Source organism: Entelurus aequoreus, linkage group LG03 (genome assembly GCF_033978785.1).
Source record: "Entelurus aequoreus isolate RoL-2023_Sb linkage group LG03, RoL_Eaeq_v1.1, whole genome shotgun sequence".
NCBI classification, from domain to species: Eukaryota; Metazoa; Chordata; class Actinopteri; order Syngnathiformes; family Syngnathidae; genus Entelurus; species Entelurus aequoreus.
The window spans coordinates 51,250,110-51,276,743 of record NC_084733.1 but is presented as its reverse complement, the minus strand read 5'-3'; the positions used below and the strand labels follow the sequence as shown (position 1 = coordinate 51,276,743).

Genomic DNA, 26,634 nt, shown 5'->3' with positions numbered 1-26,634 from the left:
TCAAAAAAGCGGTTATCCATCCTCTGCTCAAAAGATCTAACCTCGATCCTGACCTCATGGTAAACTACCGACCGGTCTCCCACCTTCCGTTTATTTCCAAAATTCTCGAAAAAATTGTTGCACAGCAGCTAAATGAACACTTAGTGACTAACAATCTCTGTGAACCTTTTCAATCCGGTTTCAGGGCAAATCACTCTACGGAGACAGCCCTCGCAAAAATGACTAATGATCTATTGCTAACGATGGATTCTGATGCGTCATCTATGTTGCTGCTTCTTGATCTTAGCGCCGCTTTCGATACCGTCGATCATAATATTTTATTAGAGCGTATCAAAACACGTATTGGTATGTCAGACTTAGCCTTGTCTTGGTTTAACTCTTATCTTACTGACAGGATGCAGTGCGTCTCCCATAACAATGTGACCTCGGACTATGTCAAGGTAACGTGCGGAGTTCCCCAGGGTTCGGTTCTTGGCCCTGCACTCTTTAGTATTTACATGCTGCCGCTGGGTGACATCACACGCAAGTACGGTGTTAGCTTTCACTGTTATGCTGATGACACTCAACTCTACATGCCCCTAAAGCTGACCAACACGCCGGATTGTAGTCAGCTGGAGGCGTGTCTTAATGAAATTAAACAATGGATGTCCGCTAACTTTTTGCAACTCAACGCTAAGAAAACGGAAATGCTGATTATCGGTCCTGCTAGACACCGACATCTATTTAATAATACCACCTTAACATTTGACAACCAAACAATTACACAAGGCGACTCGGTAAAGAATCTGGGTATTATCTTCGACCCAACTCTCTCGTTTGAGTCACACATTAAGAGTGTTACTAAAACGGCCTTCTTTCATCTCCGTAATATCACAAAAATGTGTTCCATCTTGTCCACTAGCGACGCTGAGATCATTATTCATGCGTTCGTTACGTCTCGTCTCGATTACTGTAACGTATTATTTTCGGGTCTCCCTATGTCTAGCATTAAAAGATTACAGTTGGTACAAAATGCGGCTGCAAGGCTTTTGACAAAAACAAGAAAGTTTGATCATATTACGCCAATACTGGCTCACCTGCACTGGCTTCCTGTGCACTTAAGATGCGACTTTAAGGTTTTACTACTTACGTATAAAATACTACACGGTTTAGCTCCAGCCTATCTCGCCGATTGTATTGTACCATATGTCCCGACAAGAAATCTGCGTTCAAAGAACTACGGCTTATTAGTGATTCCCAGAGCCAAAAAAAAGTCTGCGGGCTATAGAGCGTTTTCTATTCGGGCTCCAGTACTCTGGAATGCCCTCCCGGTAACAGTTAGAGATGCTACCTCAGTAGAAGCATTTAAGTCCCATCTTAAAACTCATTTGTATAATCTAGCCTTTAAATAGACCCCCCTTTTTTAGACCAGTTGATCTGCCGTTTCTTTTCTTCTCTCCTCTTCTCCCCTGTCCCTTGCGAGGGGGAGTTGCATAGGTCCGGTGGCCATGGATGAAGTGCTGGCTGTCCAGAGTCGGGACCCCGGGTGGACCACTAGCCTGTGCATCGGTTGGGGACATCTCTGCGCTGCTGACCCGTCTCCGCTCGGGATGGTTTCCTGTTGGCCCCGCTGTGGACTGGACTCCCGCTGATGTGTTGGATCCACTGTGGACTGGACTTTCACAATGTTATGTCAGACCCACTCGACATCCATTGCTTTCGGTCTCCCCTAGAAAGGGGGGGGGGGGGGGTTTCCCACATATGCGGTCCTCTCCAAGGTTTCTCATAGTCATTCACTGACGTCCCACTGGGGTGAGTTTTTCCTTGCCCGTATGTGGGCTCTGTACCGAGGATGTCGTTGTGGCTTGTACAGCCCTTTGAGACACTTGTGATTTAGGGCTATATAAAGAAACATTGATTGATTGATTGATTGACTCTTGTAAATTAGTGGTAGGAAATTTGAACAGAGCTCCAACTGAGCGTGTATTATATCATTACCGGCAGTGTCTTTGCATGACACTTAATGTTTACAGTCAATTTTCCACCACAATTAAACAAAACCGTTTCAGTGATGGACCTGAAACAGGTCAGTTTGGGTCATGTGATTCATCCTTGTGACTCATGTGTTTCCATCTCAAGGAAAACCCTCACGGCATACTATTTCTGACTGTGGTGTATCTGCCTGAAGACTACCGGTAAATGGACGGTCAATCATATTGCACATATATCAGCGTCACATTATTACTATATACCATCACACAGCCTTCTCACACTGACACCGCTGAAATCAATATTTTGCAATTCTGATTTTGCAGACAGCAATCAAGTAAACAAGCGCTCTATAATTTTACTTGATGAGAATATTGCTGGAGATGAATGTTTTTTTTTTTGGTTCCTCAGGATGTCGGTTATTATCACAATCCTGCGTCTGCCATCAGCTAAGTTCTGGCATTGCAGCAAAGTGCTCACAGCATCCAGCCTTCTTTGTAGTGATCCTTGTGTTATTGTTTTTAGCGATGACACATTTAGTAAATCTCCTATGATCTCACTCACACAGGGGTAAAGTGTGCTAAACAGACCACAATACTTGAGCCAAGTATTGTGGTCAAGTATTGTGGCACAAGACGAAATGCACGGCTGAAGCTATAGTGTTTGTTCTGGTGTAAGCGGAGGGTAGGAGGATGGATCCCGTGAGATGAGGGTCACTTAAAAATAGACCTGCTGATGAGTGGAGACAAAAGCTAGACAGAGAGGGACGGGGAAAAGCATTCAGTCAGCAAAGCCCAGGATGCTAATCGTTGCAGATTGAGAGCGATGCCTCCAGAACAAGAACTGCACTCCAAATGATTCAAGGGGACTGTAAGTTGGCAAGGTGGTTGCTTTTTAAAAATCTATATTTTTTTTAAGGCTGTCAAAATTCACACTTTGATATGGACTAATTCATAATCATTATTATTTTGATTAGAAATGTTTTGTGCGCTGGCTATAATAAATGGTAAATAATACTCTATGAATATGCTACTTAACCTTTGCCTTAGAAGGAAACTGCACTTTTTTTGGAATTTTGCTTATCATTCACAATCATTATGAGAAAAAAGAACACACATGTTGTTTTTTTGTAGGATTCTAAAGATGGTAAAAGAAAATGTTTGCATTGTGTTGTGCATAAGAAACTCAACAGCTATTCGGCTGCTGATGCAGTAGCTTGCTTACGGCTAATGCCGTAGGTTCTTCAGTGGTCGCTCTTACAATATCAATGTCGCTACAGTTTGGTTTTTATACAGTTTAAGGAATGTAAATGAAGTATTGTTGGCGGTTTTTGGATGCATTTTCAAAGCGATTTAGAGGCAGAATGAATTGCACCAATTAGCTGCATTGCTAGCCACCTAGCCATGAGCCGATTAGTAGAATGCAAAAAAAAACAAAAACCTTTTGTCTTCTCAATCTCTCATAAGGATTGTGAACTATATGCAAAATTTAAAAAAAAGTGCAGAACCCCTTTAACCTGGTTGATAATCACCTGAAGGGCGGCGCTGATTGCAGCGATCAGGTCAATACAGAGTCGGAGCAAAGATGAGCGAGGGGACTCCATCCGTTGTGCTCAGGGGCAAATGTTGTGTCAAAATAACCTTAAATAGTACTGTTACCAAGTTTGAAGTGCATTCAAGAAAAACATTTTAAAAATGTTTGTGTGTGACATTCTGACAATAAAACTGCATGTGTCAAAATATAGGTGTGGCGTTGTTGCCGCCATTATGCAGTGACAGGAGATGGTGTTCAGGTTAGGGCAGGGCGGTATACCGGTATTACGAGTTATACATGTATATTTTAGAAAAATATATATATTTGAGACAATGCTGCCATACCAATGTCTTTTAATGTGCCTGTGTTACGGCCATTTGCTTTTCTCTGCGCCTGACGGGCACAATACAGGGCATTCTCATTGGCTCAAAGTCACCCATTGCGTGTTTACGAGGGTTTCTCTGACGCACAACAACGCAACACAACAAACTTTTCAAAAGAATATTGCGGCTACGGTACCAACTTCTCGACTCCTAAATTGCTTTGGTCACCGACTGCATTTGGCTATTGGTGAGTGACTACAGGTTTATTTACACATATGCCAATTCGCTATATCCCTCCTTGTAGTGACTTTATCACTAGTCTCATCTGTTTATGTTGTTCAGGTCTGTTAGTGACAGCACAGAAGCGAGCAATAGCTCCTCTCCTTGGCTTGAAAGTGCGTCTCCACATAGCCTGTGGACCAACCAAGTGCAGCAGCTTGGTGGCTGAAGGGTAGTTTCAAACTGAAGAGCCAGCGGCCTTCACTGTAGTGAGCGAGTCAAAGTTATCTAGCCATAAAACATAAAAGCAACATTAAGCACTTTGCACGTTTTGTATAAGATACCGATACATATAATTTATCGCCAATCGGCCTAAAATGACCAGGATATCAGTTTGAGGTCCATATCGCCTGTCCTAGTGCAAATTATATAATGTATTAGCAGAAAAAGTGAAGCTCGGGAGTGCACAGAAAGCTAACACCTCTAGCACTAATGCCAATCAGCGACAGGTGAGGAAGCCAGCACCCAGACTGGAGAATAGTGGCTAAAAGAGGCAGTCAGGATATGGAAACCAAAATAGGAGCGCTGGACAGGAAACAAAACAAAATACAGGAACATAAGAAAACATAGCCCAAACCTGTCTTGACAGTCATGTCATTACGGGTCATCTTTCAATTTAATTTTAATTATACAAGCAAGGAATTTAAGGAAATCAATTGCACTAAATCAAAATTCAAAAGTTTAATTAATCTGATTAAAAATATTAATTGTTTGACATTAGTAATTTAAACGCAATTATCCCATCTGCAGCTCAGAATGACATTTCTAGCATCACTTTTCGAGCATTTTGTCAGAGTTGCGTTAACGTCGCATATGCACAAATGGGCAGTTGATCTGGTAGTGACAGGCTGCAGAATCAAAAAAGTCAATATGAAAGACGATTGACAGCACTTTGACCCACTTAATGGGAAATTAGTACAAGAAAAGTCGTATAAGCAGTCAATAAAGTATTATGCAGGATTGAGTTTTCTTCTCACTGAAGTATTTTCATCCTAAAATAGCACACAAATAACACAAAAAGAGTTACACGTCCACATTAATGTGAATAAATGATTGTTTAGGAAAACAGAATTATTTTTTGTGATGTTAAAGGCGTTAAGTGCAAATATTCCCTTCTTTCGTGATTCTCTATGCTCATGCAATGAAACACCATTAATATAGATAATTAGAAATTGTATTTAATCTTGATTAAAGTTAAGTTAAAGTACCAATGATTGTCACACACACACTACCATGTCAGCACTAATTGTTTCATGTCATCTTGAAACATATCACTCACTTTGAAGTTACCAATGGAGCCCTGCATAAATCCCACAATGTTGAATCTATAACTCTTCATCCTTTATGACTTTGTATAACCTCTCTGGGCACAACCAAGTGGACATCAGGTAATAGTGATGATAATGATGATGATGATGCGGATGCACCACAGATCAAAGCAGCAAATAATAAAGCATCCACCCTCTCTGCAGTCATAGCAACAGCTGCACTCCCATCTACTGACGCACTCAGTCCTTTTCGGTCCTTTTGTCATTTAGATTCACCAATACTCCTCCGTCCTACAAGGCTTTTTCTGTCTTGATAGCCTCTCTGTTGTCTGAAATATATCAATAAGCATCTTGAAAAGATAGAGTACTAATAATTGTTTTAAACATAATGACTATTGTAGACACACTCACTTGGGTACCACTGCCAGATGTGTCTACACATGCTTAGCTTTTGGAACTATGGGAGATGAGGACGCCAAGTGGTGAAAGCTAAAACAACATGGACACTGCATGTCAAATGATCCACAGTGACAATTAAAACAGGAACATTTTTGATTGGACCTTCAGCTGAATTATGTCCATTAACAACAAAGTACAAAAATAAACACAATTCATACTTAGATTAATATTTATTTACTGAGTTTAGACATTCAGTGTGTGTCTGCAAAAGTGCATTTCCATCAACATATACTGTCCATATGAACTAAATATCACTCTTACTTTTATTTATTTTTAAACACAAATGAATAGCTTGGAGAATGTTACAAATGAGCAACCAAAAAACAACTGTGACTGACAACTAAAAGGATTACAAATGCAAATGTCCTGTCTTTGTCAACCCCCTGTTTGTGTGCCTGTGCTTGGGTTAAGCTTGTTCAGTTAATTTAGACATGCCCTGTAAACACATATAACAATGCAAACTTTGACCTGGCTGTGAGCAAATTCCCAGGGACCCTATCAAGTCATAAGAATGGGGTCCCACAGTAAATTTTTGGGGTCCCACTTTTTTGTAAGCGTTTTGAAAACAAATAATAAATGTATGCATTGTCCTGTTATGTCTCACATTCTGTATTGTGTTTAGGAAAAAGTTTGTCATAAACGTTATTTAATTCATTAAAAAAATATTACAAAAGAAAACAAATGTTTATGCATATGTAAATGTATTCAGTTATAAACATTAATTCACTTTCTTTTTTCCTTCATGGATCTAAACTTTACCACTGCTGGTAGTTTTTTCTATATTTGTATTTAATATGTTGTAGGTGTCCAAAGACATGCACCTGGGGATAAGTTGATTGGCAACACTAAATTGGCCCTAGTGTGTGAATGTGAGTGTGAATGTTGTCTGTCTATCTGTGTTGGCCCTGTGATGAGGTGGCGACTTGTCCAGGGTGTACCCCGCCTTCCACCCGATTGTAGCTGAGATAGGCTCCAGCGCCCCCCGGGACCCCAAAGGGAATAAGCGGTAGAAAATTGATGGATGGATGGATGTTGTAGGTGTATTTATTTCAGTATAAAAGTGTTAAAAGTGTTTTGCTTCGGTCATGAAATGATGATAATGGTGTGTCAGGGCATACATACATTATTTATTCAACGCTTAAATCTCTAGAGCCTACATCAACTTCAGATATATCCGTCAATTGTAAGTTTTGTTTTGTTTTTTAATGTTGTTTTGTTTGTTTGTTTTCTGCCCTTTTTGTCAAAGAAAACTGTTTTTTTATGGCAAACACACAAAATATGCAAAATCTTCCACAAAAAATATTTTTCAAAGTGTAATATTTGATGTAAAATAATCGGAGCTTTGTACAGGTCAATAACTCATAAAAACATTGATTTTGATTCAATATTATGTGTTGAGCAATGACAGTTTTAAAGGAAAAAAACAGTTTGGTTTTATTAGTCAACATTGCAACTTTTTCTAAATTACATTTCACCTGTAAGCTTTTTTTTGTCTATTTTAATAGTATTTTTATAATGTGGCGTGGGCCTTTAAAACATTAGCTGCGGGCCGCAAATGGCTTCCAGGCCACAATTTTGACACCCCTGCTATAGATAATTAAAAAAAATAATCTCATAAGTCTATGGATAAAAAGCAGAGCCTGGCGACGCATGTGCGTTTATCATAACGCAGTCAGCACCTCTGCTTCAGTAAACAATGACGGTGATGACATCACTGTCAGCGATGCCAGCGACACTTGCTAACTTATCCGCCACTTCTCCAAGAGACTCCTTTCAACACTCCTTGCACATTAATACTTCAAAAGGCACATATTCGCCCCGTTTGTTGACCTACAAAGTATGTTTTTGGGGTAAAGGAGTCTGGTCGGGTGCTGGTTAGCTTTAAGCTAACAGCTAGCCTGTCTCCATCCTCAAACGATGTCGCTTCAGCGGGAGATAAAAGTGAAGTTTCCATGGACTCACAAAGACTTAAACAAGTCATTTACTGGAAAGATGGCATAGGATGAAGTTAAAAAGGTTGACTTTACACTCACCATGGTGTTTACCATAAAGTCTTTTTTTTTGACAGCACCTCACAGTAAAGTAGTCCGAGTGCAAACTGAGGCAGTATTTGTGATTGATAAAACTTTCGGCAAATCAAAATTTACGACCAATAAAAAAGCAATATATGGCGACAGAAATTTGATCCAGCAAATATAAACAAAACAAAACACCGGCGGAAAGCGATAATCGATCAAATTTTTAAAAACAAGCAAACTGGGCAGTAAAAAATAAAAAATAAATCTGCGTCCGGTGGACGCGCAGGCGTCTAGAATTGTGCGTCCTTTCTGATTTCAATGCGTAAAAAGACACAGAAAGTGTGTTAACGCCAACACTGTTATATACACATATATGTATATATGTATATGCATATATGTACATGTATATATATACTTTATATGGCAAAGTAAACTTCAACAATGCTCATTGCAAAACTAAATTTGCAATTTAGTGTTTAAATGGAGTTCTAAAGAAACTTTTTGCATATCCTAATTACTAGCGAGTGGAGCCATAGTGAGCATGCCACATAATACTTTTGTGTATTGTCCTGCACAACATTGTTACTCGGCGCAATGCCCCTCTCTGTGATGGTCTCTGTAATGCACCTGAGCCTGTTGAATAACCAACCTCTGACATTCTGTCAGAATGAGGAACTGGCTGGACGTGTAGTCAGGGATACAATTATTAGACTGTGGAGGTGTACAATTGTCAAGGCAGGAGTCGAAGATAAAGTACACCGATACTTTACTTTCCACTTAGACAGTTACAGCAGGAACAGCTCAACAGCTAGTGACTTCTTTGTTCGCTTTGAGCTGGAACCAGAAATACTACCCTCTTGGTGAATAGCTTTCTATACATATACCTATTGTGATCACCACACAGGCCCCACCCGAATTCACCAAGATAAACAGAACTTTACACAGCAATCTACACGTGGAACAGTCCACGCTGCACAGGATGGATTTGGTGGCCAAAACAGCTGCGCTCCAACGCAAGGGTGCCTTGGGTCGACTCGGGCCCTGGGAAATGCTCAGTGGCGGGCCCCGAGGCTGAGCCTGACAGGCGGCTTCGCCGAGGGGATTTGGTCAGCTCTACTGGCACCCCAATGTCCACATGAGAAGGCTTAAGCTGGTCTATGGCCATCCGCTATGCTTTTCCCCCCACCTACACAACAAAGTTCTTAGCACCTGCCTCCAGCATTTGAAAGGGTCCATCATAGGGGGCCTGCAGTGGGGTCCGATGGCTATCATGCCAGATGAAAACATACTTGGCTGATGGCAGGTCCTGGGGATTTAAAACTGCGGAAGGCAGTAGCGGGTAGTCTGAATGGGATCAAGGATGCACACTGTGTCCCTGAACACAGGGAGTCGCAGCAGTTGGAAAAAAAACCCCGCAATCAGTAGCGGCTGGCCATACACCAGTTCCACCGACGAGGCCTAGAGGGGGCACAGCGAAGGCGGCGCAAAACCCATGGTAAGCGATCAGCTCAATCGCTGACCGTGAGGCCAGCCCTTAAAACAGCCTTCATGTCTCGATGAAACCAATTAGCCTTGGGGTTATATGTGGTGGTGCGGTGAATCTTCACTCCCAGGAACTCAGCAACTGCAGTCCACAGCCCAAGCTGTGAGAGGCCCTGGATGATGTCAAAAACTTTGGGCGTCCAGTCCACAGGCACCATAGGGCGTGGCTGGGCCCTGGAGACATCACACAATACTGTAGCTTTGGCAGCGTCTTACACCACGTCCTCGAGCTGTAGTGCTATGGGAGCTGTCTGATAGGTTTGAATGGTGGAGTCCTGAGCCTGCCAAATGCACGGAACCAGTCACTGCTAGGTAAAAACAGTCAGCAACACAGTTGTCCTTGCCCGCCACGTGTTGGATGTCTGTTATGTATTTCGATATAGCAGAAAGCTGACGCTGCAGTCTACCAGACCACGGCTCTTAGGTCTTGCTCATGGCGAAAGTGAGTGGCTTATGGTCCACAAAGGCTGTGAATTTCCAGCTCTACAACAAAAATCTGAACTGACGACAGGCAAGAAAAAGTCCAAGCAACTCCCTACTAAAGATACTGTATTGCCTTTCGTTATCTTGGAGCTTCCTGCTAAAAAAAAGGCCAGTGGCTGCCAAACGCCACCTACCTACTGCTCACACACCGCTTCTACTGCATAGTCAAAGGTGTCCGTTGTAAGGGCAATCGGAATGGAATGGAATGATCTTTATCTTTATTGTCATTGCACAAGTACAATACAATTTTGTGATGGATGGGCCAGTGGAACAGTGCTAGCCAAAACAATTTTAGCAGATGTAAGCGCCTCTGTCGTGGTCCAAAACCAATTCACCTCCTCTTTCCGGAAATAGGCCTAGCCAGGCAAGGAACCTGTTTGAAAAATTCACCACGCCCAGAAACTCCTGAAGGGCCTTCACAGTACATGGACAAGGGAACATGTTGACAGCCTCCCTCCTTGCTGGAAGAGGATAAACCCTGAGATGTCTGACATGATGGCTGAGGAATTTGATGGAGGCTCAGCCAAACTCACACTTTGCCAGGTTGATAATGAGGCCATGTTTTCTAAGCCTACTAAAGAGCTGTTCAAGGTGTCCAACGTGCTCCTCTTTCAACGCACTGTCTACATTGTAGACAGTGCGTTGACGACCTGGACGACATTCTTGTAGACTCTACAAGAATGTCGTCCAGGTAAACGTGAAAAGTCTGCTCTGCCTCCTTGAGACCAAATAACATATGCAGAAATTCAAACAGTCCAAGGGTGTGATTACGGCTGTCTTAGCCACATCCTGTGGGCGGACTGGCACCTGGTGGTACCCGCGCATGAGGTCCACCTTGGAGAAGATGGTGGTGCCCTCCAGATAAGGAAATAAGTCCTGTGTGTGAGGCACAGGATACCCGATAAGGGTTCGTGGCATTGTTCAAACGCCGAAAATCGTCACAAGGACGCCATTTTCCATCAGCCTTGGCCACCATGTGCAGAGGGGACGCCTACGGGCTGTTGGAACGGCGCACAATGCCAAGACTTTCCATGGTGGTAAACTCCTCTCTAGAGATTGCCAGCTTGGCAGAGTCAAGGCCCCCGTGCATAGACTGAGGAGCCGAGTGTGGTAATATGATGCTCCACGCCATGCTTGTCCACTGCTGATGAAAAAGTAGGCGGGGTGAGTTCTGAAAACTTGGCAAGCAGATGTTGATATGGTTCGTCACCAGCAAGTGCCCCTGCCACACAAAGTGGCCCCCTTCCCCTCTCTCCCTGCGTACAGTGGTAAGAAGCGAAAGAGTGGGCATTGATCAAACGTAAATATGTAACATCCACCAACAATCTAAATGCACAGAGGAAGGTGGCCCCCAGGAGCGGTATGGACACAGCGGCCATAACAAAATCCCATCCAAAACATTGTCTGCCAAAACCCACTTCCACATACTTAGTCCCGTAGATGCGGATGGGTGTGCCGTTTGCTGCATCCATTGGTGGTCCATGAGCCTCAGCCATGGTGTCCACCCTCTGTGCGGGCAGAATTCTGCGCTCGACATTGCTCACGTTCAGGGTCACCAATGTGGAGGTGTATGATTGATGAGGCAGGAGTCGAAGATAAAGTGCATCAATACTTTACTTTTTACTTAGACAGTTACAGCAGGAACAGCTCGACAACCTGAATAGTGACTTTGTTGTCCCCTTTGACCTGGAACGGGAACAACTAACCTTTTGGTGAATGGCTCTCTCTCTGGATTGTTCCACCATTTCATTGTTTTTACAAAATCATTTTTATTTTATTTTGACTTTACTCAACTGAAAAGGGGACAGCACGGTGGTACAGGGGTTGGTGTGTGTGCCTCACAAAAAGAAGGTCCTGGGTTCGATCCCCGGGCTCGGGGTCTTTCTGTGTGGAGTTTGCATGTTCTCCCAGGAACTGTGTGAGCATAGTGGTTGGGAATCAGTGCATTAAAGGAAGGTTAATGTATTGGTATTCTTAATTCAAGGAGTTAAAAGGGGTGCTGTTAGGCAGCACACAAAGAACATTGAAAACTATTGTGCCCTGATATCATATAAATGTTTTGGGGGTTTTTTTAGACAGGAAACATTGCTTGGAAGTATGTTTGGATCCTGAGGAGGTGCACAGCAACATTTGAACACATGGTTGCACATACAGGTCAGCATTTCTAAAGGTCCTGAGTGAAACATTTCACCCGTTAAATGCAAGGTGTTTTCACTGATTCCCAGAGGAATGTGGAGGCTAGCAGCACTCCAGGAGTTATACAGGCAAAACTCACATTCACTTCGAACCTTGGCTTGTTATAAATAACTGCGAGAGAGCAGGCATGGGTTGGTTGAAAATGCTACATGAACATGCCTCATCTTTGGGGAAGAAAGTGAACATTTTGTTTTGCAGTTTACACTGTTTGTAAATAGCTTCAGAAAAGAACATTATAGACTTGAACAGTACTTTGAAACACTATACAGGTTCTTTCTCTTCCTAATTTGCCTATGAGTGCATGGAGTGGTCCTGCTGTGAAAGCAGTGAGGACAATGAATCACATTACCGAGCTGCAGACCTGTCATTTCTCCTGCATTAGGCCTGTGTAGCCAGCAGGGAGCGTGCCTGTTGAACAGTGTTGCTCCCTTTCTAATTTAGCTATTTAAAACCAGATACAAAGCAAATCACTTTAATGGATTTTCCAGGAGAGGCTGGGGAGGTTTTTGCTGCACTATTGTCGTGTGGAACAGCAAGAGCAAAACATCGACTGTGAGCACATGCCTTTAGTCTCAATTTCTCGTGTGCACATGTTTGGTACTTGGCTATTATCTACCTCCCCTAGTGCAACTTGCTTGTTAAAAGCTACATTGACTTTGCCTCACAACACCATTATGGCAGAATGTATTACAGCCAAGACCTTGTCACCAAATGTAGTACACAAGGCCCTCCGAGGCAAATTCTACTTCTACACAGATGGTAAGTGGCAATAATAACAAAACGCCAACAGGATCTTACTAAATATACCATCATGCCAAAGGCAGGGCAAGATGATTCCAGTGTATTATTCATGTGATTTGTCAATGGGAACTCATTTAATGTCATTCTGACAGTGAACAATTTCAAAGTAGATCATTATAGAAATAAAAAAAAAAGTTTATTAGGAGGTTCCTGCACATAATTAATTCATGCAAGCGACTTCTCACGAACAGAATGCTTAATAGCTGTGAAAGTACAGCGCCCTGAGGAATACCTTATGTTGCCTTCAAACTAGCTTGATGAATAGATGCTGTACAGATGGCATATCTTAGTGGAAAATCAGAAATGTTTCCCAAATCTAATAACCCCATCAGCTTCCAAACTCATGGTCTTTTATAGGCTTGGTATGGGGGCTATTATGATGCACACCTGCTCCTTACGCCTGGAATTACAGCACAGACGACATGTCATCATGCATCTTCCTCAATGGTGGGATGACATGCAAAGCAGGGGCTGTGTGCTGTGTATAATACTCTATTAATATGCCACTATTTGTACAATTGTATTTAAAGTCACTCAGAGGTTGTTGCATTTTGAGGAGACTTGTGAAATGGAAACAGCATCGAATAGTCGTCGCTCGTAGGGATGGGCGATACCACACTTTTAGGATTCGATATGATACCGATACTTTTTCTTGCATTTTCATCGATACTGATACCGATACCATTAATTTCTTATTGGCAGTTTTTGTCAGTCAAAAATATTATTACTATTATTATTTAAGACAAATCACAAGACAAATACAGACCATTTATACCACATGTATTATGGTCAATATATAATAAAAGTAAAATTAAAATAAATAACATAAATATGAAAAATAAATTAAATATTATATATAATAATAATTATATATTATATATAATAATAATTAGATATTAGGGATTTCCAATTAACTGTCAAATCCGAATCGCAAGAAGCTGCAGTTATTTTTTAAAGTTTGTGATATAATTAGCAATTAATGAAATATGAAATAGGCTAATGTTTTCGAAATGTAAGAAATCATGTTACAGATTAAAACCAAAATCACATTCAATCATATATTTCAAGATTTTCTTGGAAAAAAATAAAACTGTAATGCAAAGATGAAGAATCTCCAAATTGTATCTCTTTCTTATCTTGTTTTAAATACTCAAGCAATTTTCAACTAACAGTAAATTCCCCTGTGTGGAAATTATTTGAATTTAGGATAATCATTTAAACAAAAATATTCAGTAAAAAAATAAAATAAACAATGCCTGACACTGGATATGCCTGGCTGCATCGCTGTCGGCTGGCTGTGTGTGTGTTGCACGTTGACGACGCTCATTCGCTGTCTCCTGTCACGTGACTGGGCCAGCTCTATACTCTGCCAGGTACAGGGGTGTCCCAGCACATAGTAAGTTAAGTAAGTCATCAAAAACATCTGAAAGTGATGCTTGCACCCCCCACACGCCGTTTTTTGGTTTATATCGATACTTTTTTCAGAAAAGTGATGCCAAATGAGTAGCGTGTGAGTATCGATATATCGATACCACAGGATCGATACGCACATCCCTAGTCGCTCGCCACATCACGCTTCAAAGTTTGCGGCTTCACTACAATGCTGATTTTTTTGTTTAGTTTTCTTTTTAGCATATTCTACATTTATTTGGCCTAAAACAAACACGTTCAACCATAAAAATGGCTAAATTATCTAAAAACATCAATACTACAGTAGTAGTGGCCACTAGATGAGACCCAACCAATCAGAGGGTGCTGTTAAGCATCATGGCAACTGATTTGCTCAGCCTCAGGCAGCATTACTACATTAGATTAAAGAGCATCCATTCTAGCCTTTACAAGATTAAATGTGACTGTATGTGCTATTTAATGTCTAGAAGCCTCTAATAATGGTAAAAAAAAAAGAGTATTTAGAAGGTTGTTATGCTTTAGCTATTAAAATTTGTGATTTTTAAAGAATAGTTCCCGCTTCGTGGTCAGGCCCGCAACCAATTAACAGTAATAAACGCAGGTTTACTGTACTGTACTGTGAGGAATGTGCCTCCTATTGTTTTTTGTTATGTTACAACAATGTAATATTTGTATACATGTAATCCTGCATTGCCTGAAAACCTAAACATGAGTGGCTCATTATTGGAATTGCTTCAGAGCTTTTGTGTCTGTTTCTAATCCAAAATTTTGGGTGATCCTCATTAATCAGTAACCCTCTCAAGCAATTAGCCTGGACGTGTAGATATCTCCGCAAATGAAAGCGTGTGCGTAATTGCATTCATGATTAATCTAATGACTTTCCTTGCCGACTACTAGGATATCTATTGAGCTAAAGAGAAACATCCAATCCATGTTCAATCCGAATTTTTGCATACGAATGGGTATTATCCAACAAAAAAAAGTGGATATATGATTTGGAGCTATTGAAATAATGTGTGGCTCTGCATTTATGTAACAGTCAGGGCGAGATGTTTGTGTGCAAAGTATAATTCATTCGGGGTGAAGCCTTTCAGCTCCTCGAACCACATCTCCTCATACGTGATAAACACATAAGACAGCCAAAGGTGCCACAGAAAGGTAAAAGGCATTGCGTAATCTTGGTCTGTAGACCTTGAATCCTTATTCTAGCTAAAACATTTGGTTGTACAGTCCAGCTTCTGCTGATGTTACAGTCTTACTCCTATAGTCAACATTAACATTTTGAGCATCATTCTCTGAACAATGTGCACCATCATCTCACATAATCAATGCTGGGGTCTGTGTCAGTATCAGCAAACAAGGTGGGTAAATAAAAAAAGCATGCAAGTTGCATCGTATCTCAATGTCAGGAATCAGCTGGCGGTGTTCACATGCATCACGGAGAGAGCCTGCATTGTCATTTGGACAATGAATCACTTTAATGACACCTGCATGGTGAAGCAGCCATTAGGAAGACATCAATGACTGATATGAGCAGCATCAGCCTATACACACTTGACATTTAATAGCTCCGCTTATTACACCATAGCATGTCCTCACATTGGACACATTGATCCTCAAAAATAGTATTAAGCATCATAAACCATAGTATTCCTATAAATATGACCTTTAGCAGGAGGATTCTTAATGTATAGTAAAACAAATTTAAGGAATATGAAGTATCACTGTAACACATTACAGTATAGTCGTGTATTGATGCAATATGAATGGATCGAAGTCACACTATGCTGTAGTATTGTAATGTGGTGTATACTGACTGATGAAATATGCATGCATCAATATAGTATATAGTCATCTCCCACCACATTACCAATTTTTTAAAGCATAATCTGCAACATTGTTAAGCATTTGGACACATAAAATGGCTAAATGAACTAAACATATCAATACTACAGTAGTATTGATCACTAGATGACACTAAAGAAATCATCTCACCCTGTTCAATATCGTTGCCACTGATGGCTCAGCCTAAGGCAGCATTACTATATGGAATTTAAAAAAAAGTGTACAGGTGAATAAAGGCTGTTATTTCCTATCTCGAGACCTCGCATAGTAATAAAAAAAAGGTATTGAGAAGGTTGTCAATTTTTTTAATGCTCTACCTATGAAAATACTCGATTTATAATTATGGATTCCTATTTCGTAAAAATACATTTTACGCTGATCATATCCGGAACCTAAAAACAGCAATGTAATACAGTATGAATGAATGAAATTAGTTCATTTCGGTCACATAATTAACCATTTTGTGTGATCAATTTAACAGCACAGATTATACATATTAATAATTAATTAATTATACACATACACACACAAAAAGAAAAACAATGACCAAAAAAGGAATACGCTGAAGCCCAGGCTTATATTTGCCGATCCTATACATTCACTGAAAATTAGATTGCCTAGAACATCAATGTTCAAAAAATCAATGGGATGAAAGTAATCGTTGCTATATTTTAAAATGTTCCATTATTTCACCTTCCAAGGTTTTCTTAAACCTTAACAAAGAACTGCGCGTCTTCAACTCATCACTGAGCTTGTTCCACCATTTAACTCCTAAAACTGAAATACATTTGTATTTTATATTCGTTCTTACTTTACATATTTCAAAAATCAATATAGCATGGGATATAAATGGATCAATAAAGTAGCACAATAGTGCCCTGCCATAGGGTGTTAGTGTGTAGTGAGCTTATGAAAGGTGACTAGATATGTATACTACAGTGCATAGTATGGAGTGTGAACGAATCAATACTATACAGTAGTACAGTAGACCGTCGTAGCACTTTAGTGTTGTGTTGGTGTCAGTTTATAGTAGGGTTATGGAGGATACACGTATCAATTTTGTGGTTGTGTATAGCTTAATAAGTACTCTTGTACATTTTGTGTAGTTTTTGTGTAGATTGACACATTAGTATTTGAGTTTATTTCTCAGAGGAGATTAATATAAAGGCAATGCTTCATTATAATTCAAAGGTAATTATATTAAAAGTATTGTTGTGCACATAGTTTGTGTAAGCTGATACTCACTCCTGTGACTGGAGTACCCCGGGTTGTATCCGTAGTAGCCGGTGATCCTGAGGATGCGGTCCTCGATGTCGTGCACCCCGTTGGCGGCCACTTTGGGGCCGTCGCCGTCCACGAAGACGCCGCGACCGGAGCCCCCGCTCGGTGTGGTTTTGCCCGGCAGGTGTGCGTTCTTGTTTGTGAGGAGCTCCAGGTCGACGCGTGGCTGCTCCACAACACTCTCCGTGCTGGTCATGGTGGAGATGCGCAAGAGAGCAGGGACGAACCGTGAGATATTAAACACACCGGCACACACACGCACACACATAGGCACACACCCCCACACACACGCCGCATCAACAATTAGCACAGCCCAAAGCACGTGAAGATTCTCCAGCCAGTCTGCTTGTCCCGACTCCCAACTCCAGCAGCGGGACAGACTACAGCCACTAGGGGGCGTGTCACTACTGCCACATGCCTGGAATGGAAATAGGCTATCGGGAGACTTGTATGAATACTAAGAGCAGGGACGTAGACGTGGAGTGCCTCACCTTGCCACCAGGTAGCGTAACCATCCATCCATCCATTTGTTCCTACCGCTTGTCCATGAGATGTTCAAAACGAAGTAATAAAATAAAATAAGTTTGAATATTTATATTTTGGTCCATGCTTTATATGTGATTTTGTTGTGGTTCCTGTATATTTTGATCATTTTCATGGTCAAAATCGCGGAAATTCCATGTTTCCTGATGAAAATAACGCGGCAGACGAGAAGTGAGGCAGACACAGGTAGTGCCTCCACGACTACACACAAAGTATATTAAGCGTGTGCGTGCGAGGGGGCGCGTGCATGTTGCCACGGGAAAAGGCAGGCCATGAGGCAGCAAGTTCCTCTGCCTCACAGTAGGGGGCGATATATCATACTTGCCAACTCTCCCGGTTTTACCGGGAGACTCCCGGTATTCAGCGCCTCTCCCGATAACCTCCCGGCAGAAATTTTCTCCCGACAAACTCCCGGTATTCAGCCGGAGATGGAGGCCACGCCCCCTCCAGCTCAATGCGGACCTGAGTGGGGACAGCCTGTTCTCACGTCCGCTTTCCCACAATATAAACAGCGTGCCTGCCCAATGACGTCATAACATCTACGGCTTTTAGAGAGTAGAGTGCACAACTGCGCACACAACAAGGAGACGAAACAGAAGAACGACAGAGGTTACAGACATGGCGACGCCGTCGACGAGCAAGATGAAGAAATACGCTTGCAAGTTCCAAAATGAATGGAAACAAGAATTTCAGTTAATCCAGGACAGTTCGAAGGGGAATGGGTATGTAATTATGTTGCCTGTACATTTTGTAGAACAGACTTCTCCATTGAACACGGTGGCCGAAATGATATACTCAGTCATGAACGGAGAAGTTAAACAGGACAATACTGCCATCTACTGGATAGCCACTGAAATTCAAGTATTTATTTGATTTATATGTATAATAAAATATATATATATATATATATATATATATATATATATATATATATATATATATATATATATATATATATATATATATATATATATATAGCTAGAATTCACTGAAAGTCAAGTATTTCATACATATACATATATATATATATATACAGTATATATATATACGTATATATATATATGAAATACTTGAGTTGGTGAATTCTAGCTGTAAATATACTACTCCCCTATTAACCGCGCCCTTAACCACGCCCAAACCACGCCCCCAACCACGCCCCCCGCCTCCAACCACAACCCCCGCCCCACTCCCGACCACCCACCTCCCGGTATCGGAGGTCGCAAGGTTGGCAAGTATGCGATATATTGTCAATTTGCAGTTCAATACCTCTGCAGTACTCTGACTCGCCACACTGAGAGAAATGGGGGAGCTCAAGCTAGCAGACACGTTTTTTGTTGTTGTTTTTTTACTGTGTTTATAACAAACATGTCATTTTTATTAGAGTAAGCCAGCGTTTGTGGGTGTTTTTTGTCAGATGCAAAAATAATGTTTTATTGCTTGGAATGAAATTGAATTAAATGAATGTGTCTGTCAATATGGAGGATTACATACTGTATCCAAGATTAAATACTTCTCTAAACTGGACTTTAAAGGCCTACTGAAACCCACTACTACCGACCACGCAGTCTGATAGTTTATATATCAATGATGAAATCTTAATATTGTAACACATGCCAATACGGCCGGGTTAGATTAGTAAAGTGCAATTTTAAATTTCCCGCAAAATATTCTGCTGAAAACGTCTCGGTATGATGACGTTTGCACGTGACGTCACGGATTGTGCGGACATATTGGGACACCATTGTGGCCAGCTATTAAGTCGTCTGTTTTCATCGCAAAATTCCACAATATTGTGGACATCTGTGTTGGTGAATCTTTTGCAATTTGTTTAATGAACAATGAAGACAGCAAAGAAGAAAGCTGTAGGTGGGATCGGCGTATTAGCGGCTGGCTGCAGCAACACAACCAGGAGGACTTTGAGTTGGATAGGAGACGCGCTACCGTGAGTACGCAACTTTGGCTTCCAAACATTTGATCGCCTGTCCGTACGCGCGTGCCGCTATGTGCATGTCATGTACGTAACTTTGGGGAAATATATGTGCTGTATGAACTTTACGGAGGTGAACGGTACTTTGGGCCGTGGGATTGAGTGTATTGTGCGGGTGTTTGAGTTGTATTGGCGGGTTATATGGACGGAAGGGGGGAGGTGTTTGTTATGCGGATTAATTTGTGGCATATTACATATAAGCCTGGTTGTGTTGTGGCTAATAGAGTATATACCTGTATATGTCTTGTGTTTATTTACTGTTTTAGTCATTCCCAGCTGAATATCAGGTCCCACCCACCTCTCACTGCATCTTCCCTATCTGAATCGCTTCCACTGCCCTCTAATCCTTCACTCTCATTTTCTTCATCCACAAATCTTTCATCCTCGCTCAGATTAATGGGGTAATCGTCGCTTTCTCAATCCGAATCGCTCTCGCTGCTGGTGGCCATCATTGTAAACAATGTGCAGATGTGAGGCGCTCCACAACCTGTGACGTCACGCTACTTCCGGTACAGACAAGGCTTTTTTATCAGCGACCAAAAGTTGCGAACTTTATCGTCGATGTTCTCTACTAAATCCTTTCAGCAAAAATATGGCAATATCGCGAAATGATCAATTATGACACATAGAATGGACCTGCTATCCCCGTGTAAATAAGAAAATGTCATTTCAGTAGGCCTTTAAGACCAAATAAATGTGATCATACAAAGTAGGTTTTCATGCAGGATAGCTATTGCTGCTTCAGATACACATACAGAAAGGTAAGATACACTCACAATGCTTGATTTATTTTGTTAAAAGCAAATGGGACCAATACGTATTTAATAACAACTTTATCAAATACTTTTCAGACCCATTTATCATATCATAATATCATTATGATAACGTTTTTATGTAAGCAAATTACTCCCTTCTTCTTCCTGTTACTCTAATGTGCAACCTAAATCAACAATGATTACAGCTCCACATATGAATTTATGTAAAAAAAAGAAGAAAAAAAACCTCCAAAAGTATCTATGCCTCACTTGGTGTTTAGTTCACAGCACGTTACTGATTTTGATACATAATAAATATGGCCACGAACATTGAATAATAAGGTTGTTTGAATCAAATTAAGAGTACCTACACCCCCCCTATCAAAAATGAATTTTTTTTTGTTCCACCTGGGTAGTGGCAAACCCAGCATAAAACATGTCATCAAAGTTCACCTTTAAAGTTGACCTTTCATGAATGTCATCTTTTCTGACTTATTGATGTTAGAATGTTGGATACTCGTGTTAAACAACACTATACTGTATAAATAATGGCTCAGGGACGCAGAGAGGTAGCGTTGCTGTCATGTTTACTAGTCATTCAGGAAGTAAGCCCCAGCCCCAAAGCACCCTGGGATATGTAGGCATAGCCTACCACTACACCTCCCCTTCTTAGTTCAGCAACAACATATTCAAACACAAACTAATAAGCAAACTTATTCAAACATTTTAGATGAACTTAGACCACTGTAAATGAATAACTCTGACATAGTATTACAATCATCTTTCGCTTACACTTCTTTTTTTTTTTTTTTTTTTTTTTTTTTTTTTTTTCCACAAACAAGAACTTGAAATACTTTAGAGTTCTACAAATCAAGTCTCTCAGGAGCCTTTGTCACTCTGCCTGACCTGGTGACTTGTGGTTGTCCAGGAGGAGTACCTGTGGCTCTGAGGTGAATTCTGTTTCTCCTCAGAACGCCCCTGTCAGTCTCTACCAAGTATGACCTTGGTGTGTGGGCATTTCCCAATACAGTCCCAGGGGTCGCTTCCGTGGTGACCCACACTTTCTGTCCAGACGGGAGCTCTGGGAGCGCACGGGAACGGTGGTGGTGGTTGTAGTTTGCAGCTTGCTTGCGTCGCCCTTCCTCATCCTTCTGGCGAAACTCCTGCAGCTCGGGCCATTTAGGGTCCAGCTTGCTTGAAGGCTGCGGCAGTGATGTGCGCAGGTTCCTCCCCATCAGCAACTGCGCTGGTGAGAATCCGTGCTCTAGCGGTGTGGCTCTGTATGCCAGTAGTGCCCTGACTTGGTCAGTGTCTTTTTCCCACAGCTTCTTGACAGTTTGAACAGCACGCTCCGCTTCACCATTCGCTTGTGGGTAGCGAGGACTGCTCGTGACATGTGTGAAGCTGCACTCTTTTGCAAATGCTCTGAATGCCTCCGACGAAAACTGGGGCCCATTGTCAGAAACCACGGTCTGTGCGTAACCATGATGACTAAAAGCATCTTTCACAGCTCCAATGGTGGCCTCAGATGTCGTAACTCTGAGCTCTGCCACCTCGATGTACCTAGAAAAATAATCAACAATAAGCAGGTAAGTCTTTTTGCTCCATTCAAACAGGTCCATCCCCACCTTTTGCCATGGGCGATCTGGTACTGTGGTCTCCATCAGCGGCTCTCTGTACTGGATTCTATATTTTTGGCACGTTTCACACTGGTCCACTGCCTCTCTGATGTGGGCAGTGATTCCAGGCCACCATACCGATTCCTTGGCTCTAGAGCGACATTTGGAGATTCCTTGATGACCTTCGTGAAGTTTAGTCATGATCTCCCTTCTGAGTGCTTGTGGTATCACCAGTCTCTCGCCTTTCATGAGAAGGTCATCTGCAAGATACAGGTCTGCTCTGACCTTCCAGTAGGGGGCAACGTCTGGCCTCAGCGTGTGTTTTTCCGGCCATTCTGTCAGACAGTAGTGTGACACTGTTTTGCATGTTTCATCTGCTTGTTGTGCCCGTTTAATTTCTTCCAATCGTGTGTCTGTAGCGGGGAGTGAGGACACAACAGTATTCACAAACACCTGGACCTCTCTTTCAAGTTCCAAGTCACCAGGTGACATCTTGTCCTGAAGCGGCGCTCTAGACAGCGTGTCTGCAGTGATGAGGTTTTTCCCTGGGACATGAACAATGTCATAATCATACCTCAGGAGTCGCAGACGAAATCTCAGAACCCTTGGTGGCAGATCATCCAAACCTCTGGTGCTCAACAGTGGGACCAGGGGCTTATGGTCTGTCAGGAGTGTGAAGTGTAGACCCTGCACGTAGGAGGTCAGTCTTTCGCACGCCCATGTTGCTGCCAGCGCCTCCTTTTCAATCTGCGCATAGCGCTTCTCTGTATCTGTCAGTCCTCTTGAAATAAACGTCACTGGTTGCCATGAGCCATCAGCCTGTTTCTGCGTGAGAACAGCACCTATTCCGTATGCTGATGCATCTGCTGCTACTTGAGTCTCTGCTGCATTTGAATATTTAGCAAGTGCTGTCGGTGAGCTCAGTCCTTCTTTCAGCTTTTGAAAAGCAGTCTGTTGAGGTTCCCCCCAGACCCACTCATTTTTCTCCCTCAGTAGGTCTTTCAGGGGCACGGTGACAGTAGCCAGTTGTGGCAAGAATTTGGACAGGTAATTTGCCATGCCTATTAGGCGGCGCACATCCTCCGCGCATTCAGGCTCTGGCATCTGAAGAATCGCTTTTGTTTTGTTTGGGTCGGGCTCGATGCCTTTTGCCGAAACCTTGTGACCAACAAAGATCATGTGCTCCTTAGCAAACTCACACTTCTCGTTCAAAGTGAGGCCTTCCTCCTGCATTTTCTGGAGCACACTGTGCAGTCTTTGGTCATGTTCCTGTCTGTCACGGCCATACACAAGAACATCATCTGCATGACACAGCACGCCCTCAAAATCCTCCAACATTTGTGACATCCTTCTTTGAAAATGTTCTGGAGCGGATTTGATCCCAAAGGGCAGGCGGTTGAACAGATATCTCCCAAAAGGAGTGATGAATGTGGTTAATGGTCGTGATTTTGGGGTTAATGGGATTTGCCAAAATCCAGATCGAGCATCTAGTTTTGTGAAAACCTTTGCCTCTGACATCATCGCAAGTGTTTGGTCGACGGAAGGAAGAATATGGCGTTCTCTTTTCACTGCTTTGTTTAGCTTTGTGAGATCTACACAGATCCTGAGTTTGTCCTGCTTTGGTTTTGGAACCACAACCATTCCAGAGCACCAAGCCGTTGGTTCTGTCACTTTTGATATGACTCCCATAGTTTCCATTCTATCCAGTTCTTCACGCACTTTCTCTCTCAGTGGCAGTGGGACCCGTCTGGGTGTTGAGAGAGCATAAGGTGTCGCTCCTTTTTTCAGCTCTATGCGGTACGGCTCCTTCAGCTCACCAAGCCCATGGAACACCGCTGGATACGCTGCTTTGAAATCTGTTTCAGGCTGTGTCGCTGTGACAGCCTCTGCTCTGTGAACCAGTTGCATGGCCTCTATGGCTGGTAGTCCCAGAAGTGGTTGTGTCAGTCCTGCCACAACATAAACATGTTGGTCTGTAAAGAGGCCTTTTGCCAGCATTTTCCCCTGGAAACAGCCCTTTACATTCAGGGGGTTGCGTCCCGGTCCAAACAGTTTCTTAAGTGGTTTCTCCAACTTGCCATCTCGTGTTGGTTTAAAGACACTTTCCGGTATGGATGTCACGTCAGCTCCTGTGTCGATTTTAAAATTAATGGCTTCCCCGTTGAGTAGTATATTTTCCATCCAAGGCCTTGTAGTCTGTGTTTGCACCTCACCTAGAAAAGCATAGTCCTCCTGATCATTGTCACCGTCTGACTGGCACTCTGTGACTGTGTTTACTGCTTTCCCTCTGAAACAGGCCACTGCATAATGTCCAATTTTGCGACACTTGCGACATTCTACATCTTTAGCTGGGCAGTCTTTCCATGCATGTCTGCGTCCTTTTCCACATCGGCCACACTCTTTTTCTCCTTGAGTGTCTGACCTTTGGCCTTTGTTTGAGTGTTGAGGCTTTTTCCCCAGGCGCTGAAACCTTGTCTGAACAGCATCTAAATTTATCTTGGAGTCTCCTTCTCCAGCAGTGTTGTACATTAATGTCTGTTGTTTCTTAACAGTTTCACTTTGTCTCACTCTTTGTATTGTCTTCACCAGGGTCAATTCTGAGTCCATCTGTAGCTGTTCTGACAGCCTCCTGTCATTTATTCCAACCACAATTCTGTCTCTTATTAGCTCTTCCTTCAGATCTCTATAGTTACAATGTTCTGCTAACTTGTGCACAGTGGTGATGAATGCTTCTGCACTCTCTCCATCTTGTTGGAACCTCATGTTAAACTGGGCCCTTTCAAAAATCACATTGTGTTTTCCCACACAGTGCTGCTCAAATGCTTCTTTAACTGTATCATACTTCTTTTTGTTTTCATCAGTCAACGGTAAAACTGCCAAAATATCATCTGCTGCATCTCCCATAGCATAGAGAAGTGAATTCACCTGATACTCCTCTTCTTTCTCTGTTAATCCAGATACAACACGAAATCTCTCAAACCTTCTGATCCATCTTGGCCATCCTGACGGATTTAAGAAGTCAAATGGTTCTGGGTGTGATATTTGTGTAGATGCCATTGTATATTCCCTTAGTTGTCGATCAGGAAAGGTTTGTGTAGCTCCGCTAGCTTAGCAACTTTTCTTCACTTATCTCCGTTTTTATTGTCAGCACTGAGCTTCCTCCAGGCTATATTCATGAAGAGATAACATCCACCGCTTCACAGGAGTATAAAGTTATAACTTTTGAGTTCTTTTTCACTCTCTGACACCATGTATAAATAATGGCTCAGGGACGCAGAGAGGTAGCGTTGCTGTCATGTTTACTAGTCATTCAGGAAGTAAGCCCCAGCCCCAAAGCACCCTGGGATATGTAGGCATAGCCTACCACTACATATACTGCCTCTGAATAATACCGTTACTGTTTTTTTCCCTTTGTGAAATTGTTGGTAAAAGGAGCAGAGGCATTTTAGACAACGCACATGCAAGGGGTACTTACAGGCAGAAACAGCGTGAAGACAGTAGAGGGAGAATGGACACATTTTAACTTTAAAACTAACAATAAAGGTGAAGCTATAAACATTGAAGCAAGCGGTGCTTTAAAACATGGCAAGCTAGCGGCTAACATCCATCTGCAGTCACTCGGCAGTGTTTTAGCGACTTCTAAATCACTAATCTTCGCTTTATGGCAACAAAGTGATTTTCTTACAAATATCATCCCCGCAGGACGAGGAATAGTTAACCATGCTTCACTGCACACCGTAGGAGGATACAATAACTAACCGCTAACAGCAGGCTAGCCCTCCTGAATGTAAACAAATGTCATGGGTGGATCTACACAGACATCGACTGTAACGATACCAAGTACAAGAATCCTAAATAGCATATACTACAATGATTACATTGATCATTTTTATTATCACAAAATCTTTTGTCTTTTATTATTTATAGAGTCAGAAAATATGTCCCTGGACACAGGAGAACTTAAATTCTGATCAATGTATGACCCTATAACAGGGGTCGGCAACCTTTACCACTCAAAGAGCCATTTTGGCAAGTTTCACAAATTAAAGAAAGTAATAGGAGCCACAAAAAAAAAATTTAAATTTAAAATGAAAAACACCGCATACAAAGCTTAAATGCTTTGTGCTATGTTAACCAGGGGCCTCCGACACACGCACCAGCACGCACTTTAATGTGGAAATTTGATGTTAGTGCAGCCCGCGAGTTTTGAACGAATGGCGCTTGATAGCGTCATACTTGCCAACCCTCTCATTTTTCCCGGGAGACTCCCAAATATCAGAGCGTGATGACACTGCATTTGGCGCCCTCTACAGTCTGCCCTAAC

General features: G+C 42.1%; 2 protein-coding genes across 4 annotated transcripts in view; both read right to left on the bottom strand.

The window, feature by feature from the left end:
• The window catches only part of slc35f4 (solute carrier family 35 member F4), a 41,950-nt gene extending 24,193 nt beyond the window's left edge, over positions 1–17,757 (bottom strand). For all 3 annotated transcript variants that reach the window (XM_062042105.1, XM_062042104.1, XM_062042107.1), the window contains exon 1: positions 17,371–17,757. In XM_062042105.1, the coding sequence (XP_061898089.1) occupies positions 17,371–17,674 (304 nt within the window). In that variant the 5' untranslated portion in view covers positions 17,675–17,757. The remainder of the gene's footprint in view (positions 1–17,370) is intronic.
• Positions 17,758–22,078: 4,321 nt separating this feature from the next.
• Positions 22,079–25,573, bottom strand: LOC133646583 (uncharacterized protein K02A2.6-like). The gene is made up of 2 exons (XM_062042102.1): positions 22,320–25,573; positions 22,079–22,254 (listed from the first exon to the last, which is right to left on the bottom strand). The coding sequence occupies exons 1-2, from the start codon at positions 25,365–25,367 to the stop codon at positions 22,216–22,218; spliced, it is 3,087 nt and encodes a 1,028-aa protein (XP_061898086.1). The 5' UTR covers positions 25,368–25,573; the 3' UTR covers positions 22,079–22,215.
• Positions 25,574–26,634: the final 1,061 nt, after the last annotated feature.

Coding starts and splice junctions, on each gene's coding strand:
- LOC133646583 (XM_062042102.1), bottom strand. CDS start 25,367: ATGGCATCTACACAAATATCACACCCAGAACCATTTGACTTCTTAAAT. Junction 22,255..22,319: donor CAGATCGCCCATGGCAAAAG/GTGGGGATGGAC, acceptor TTATTTTTCTAG/GTACATCGAGGTGGCAGAGC.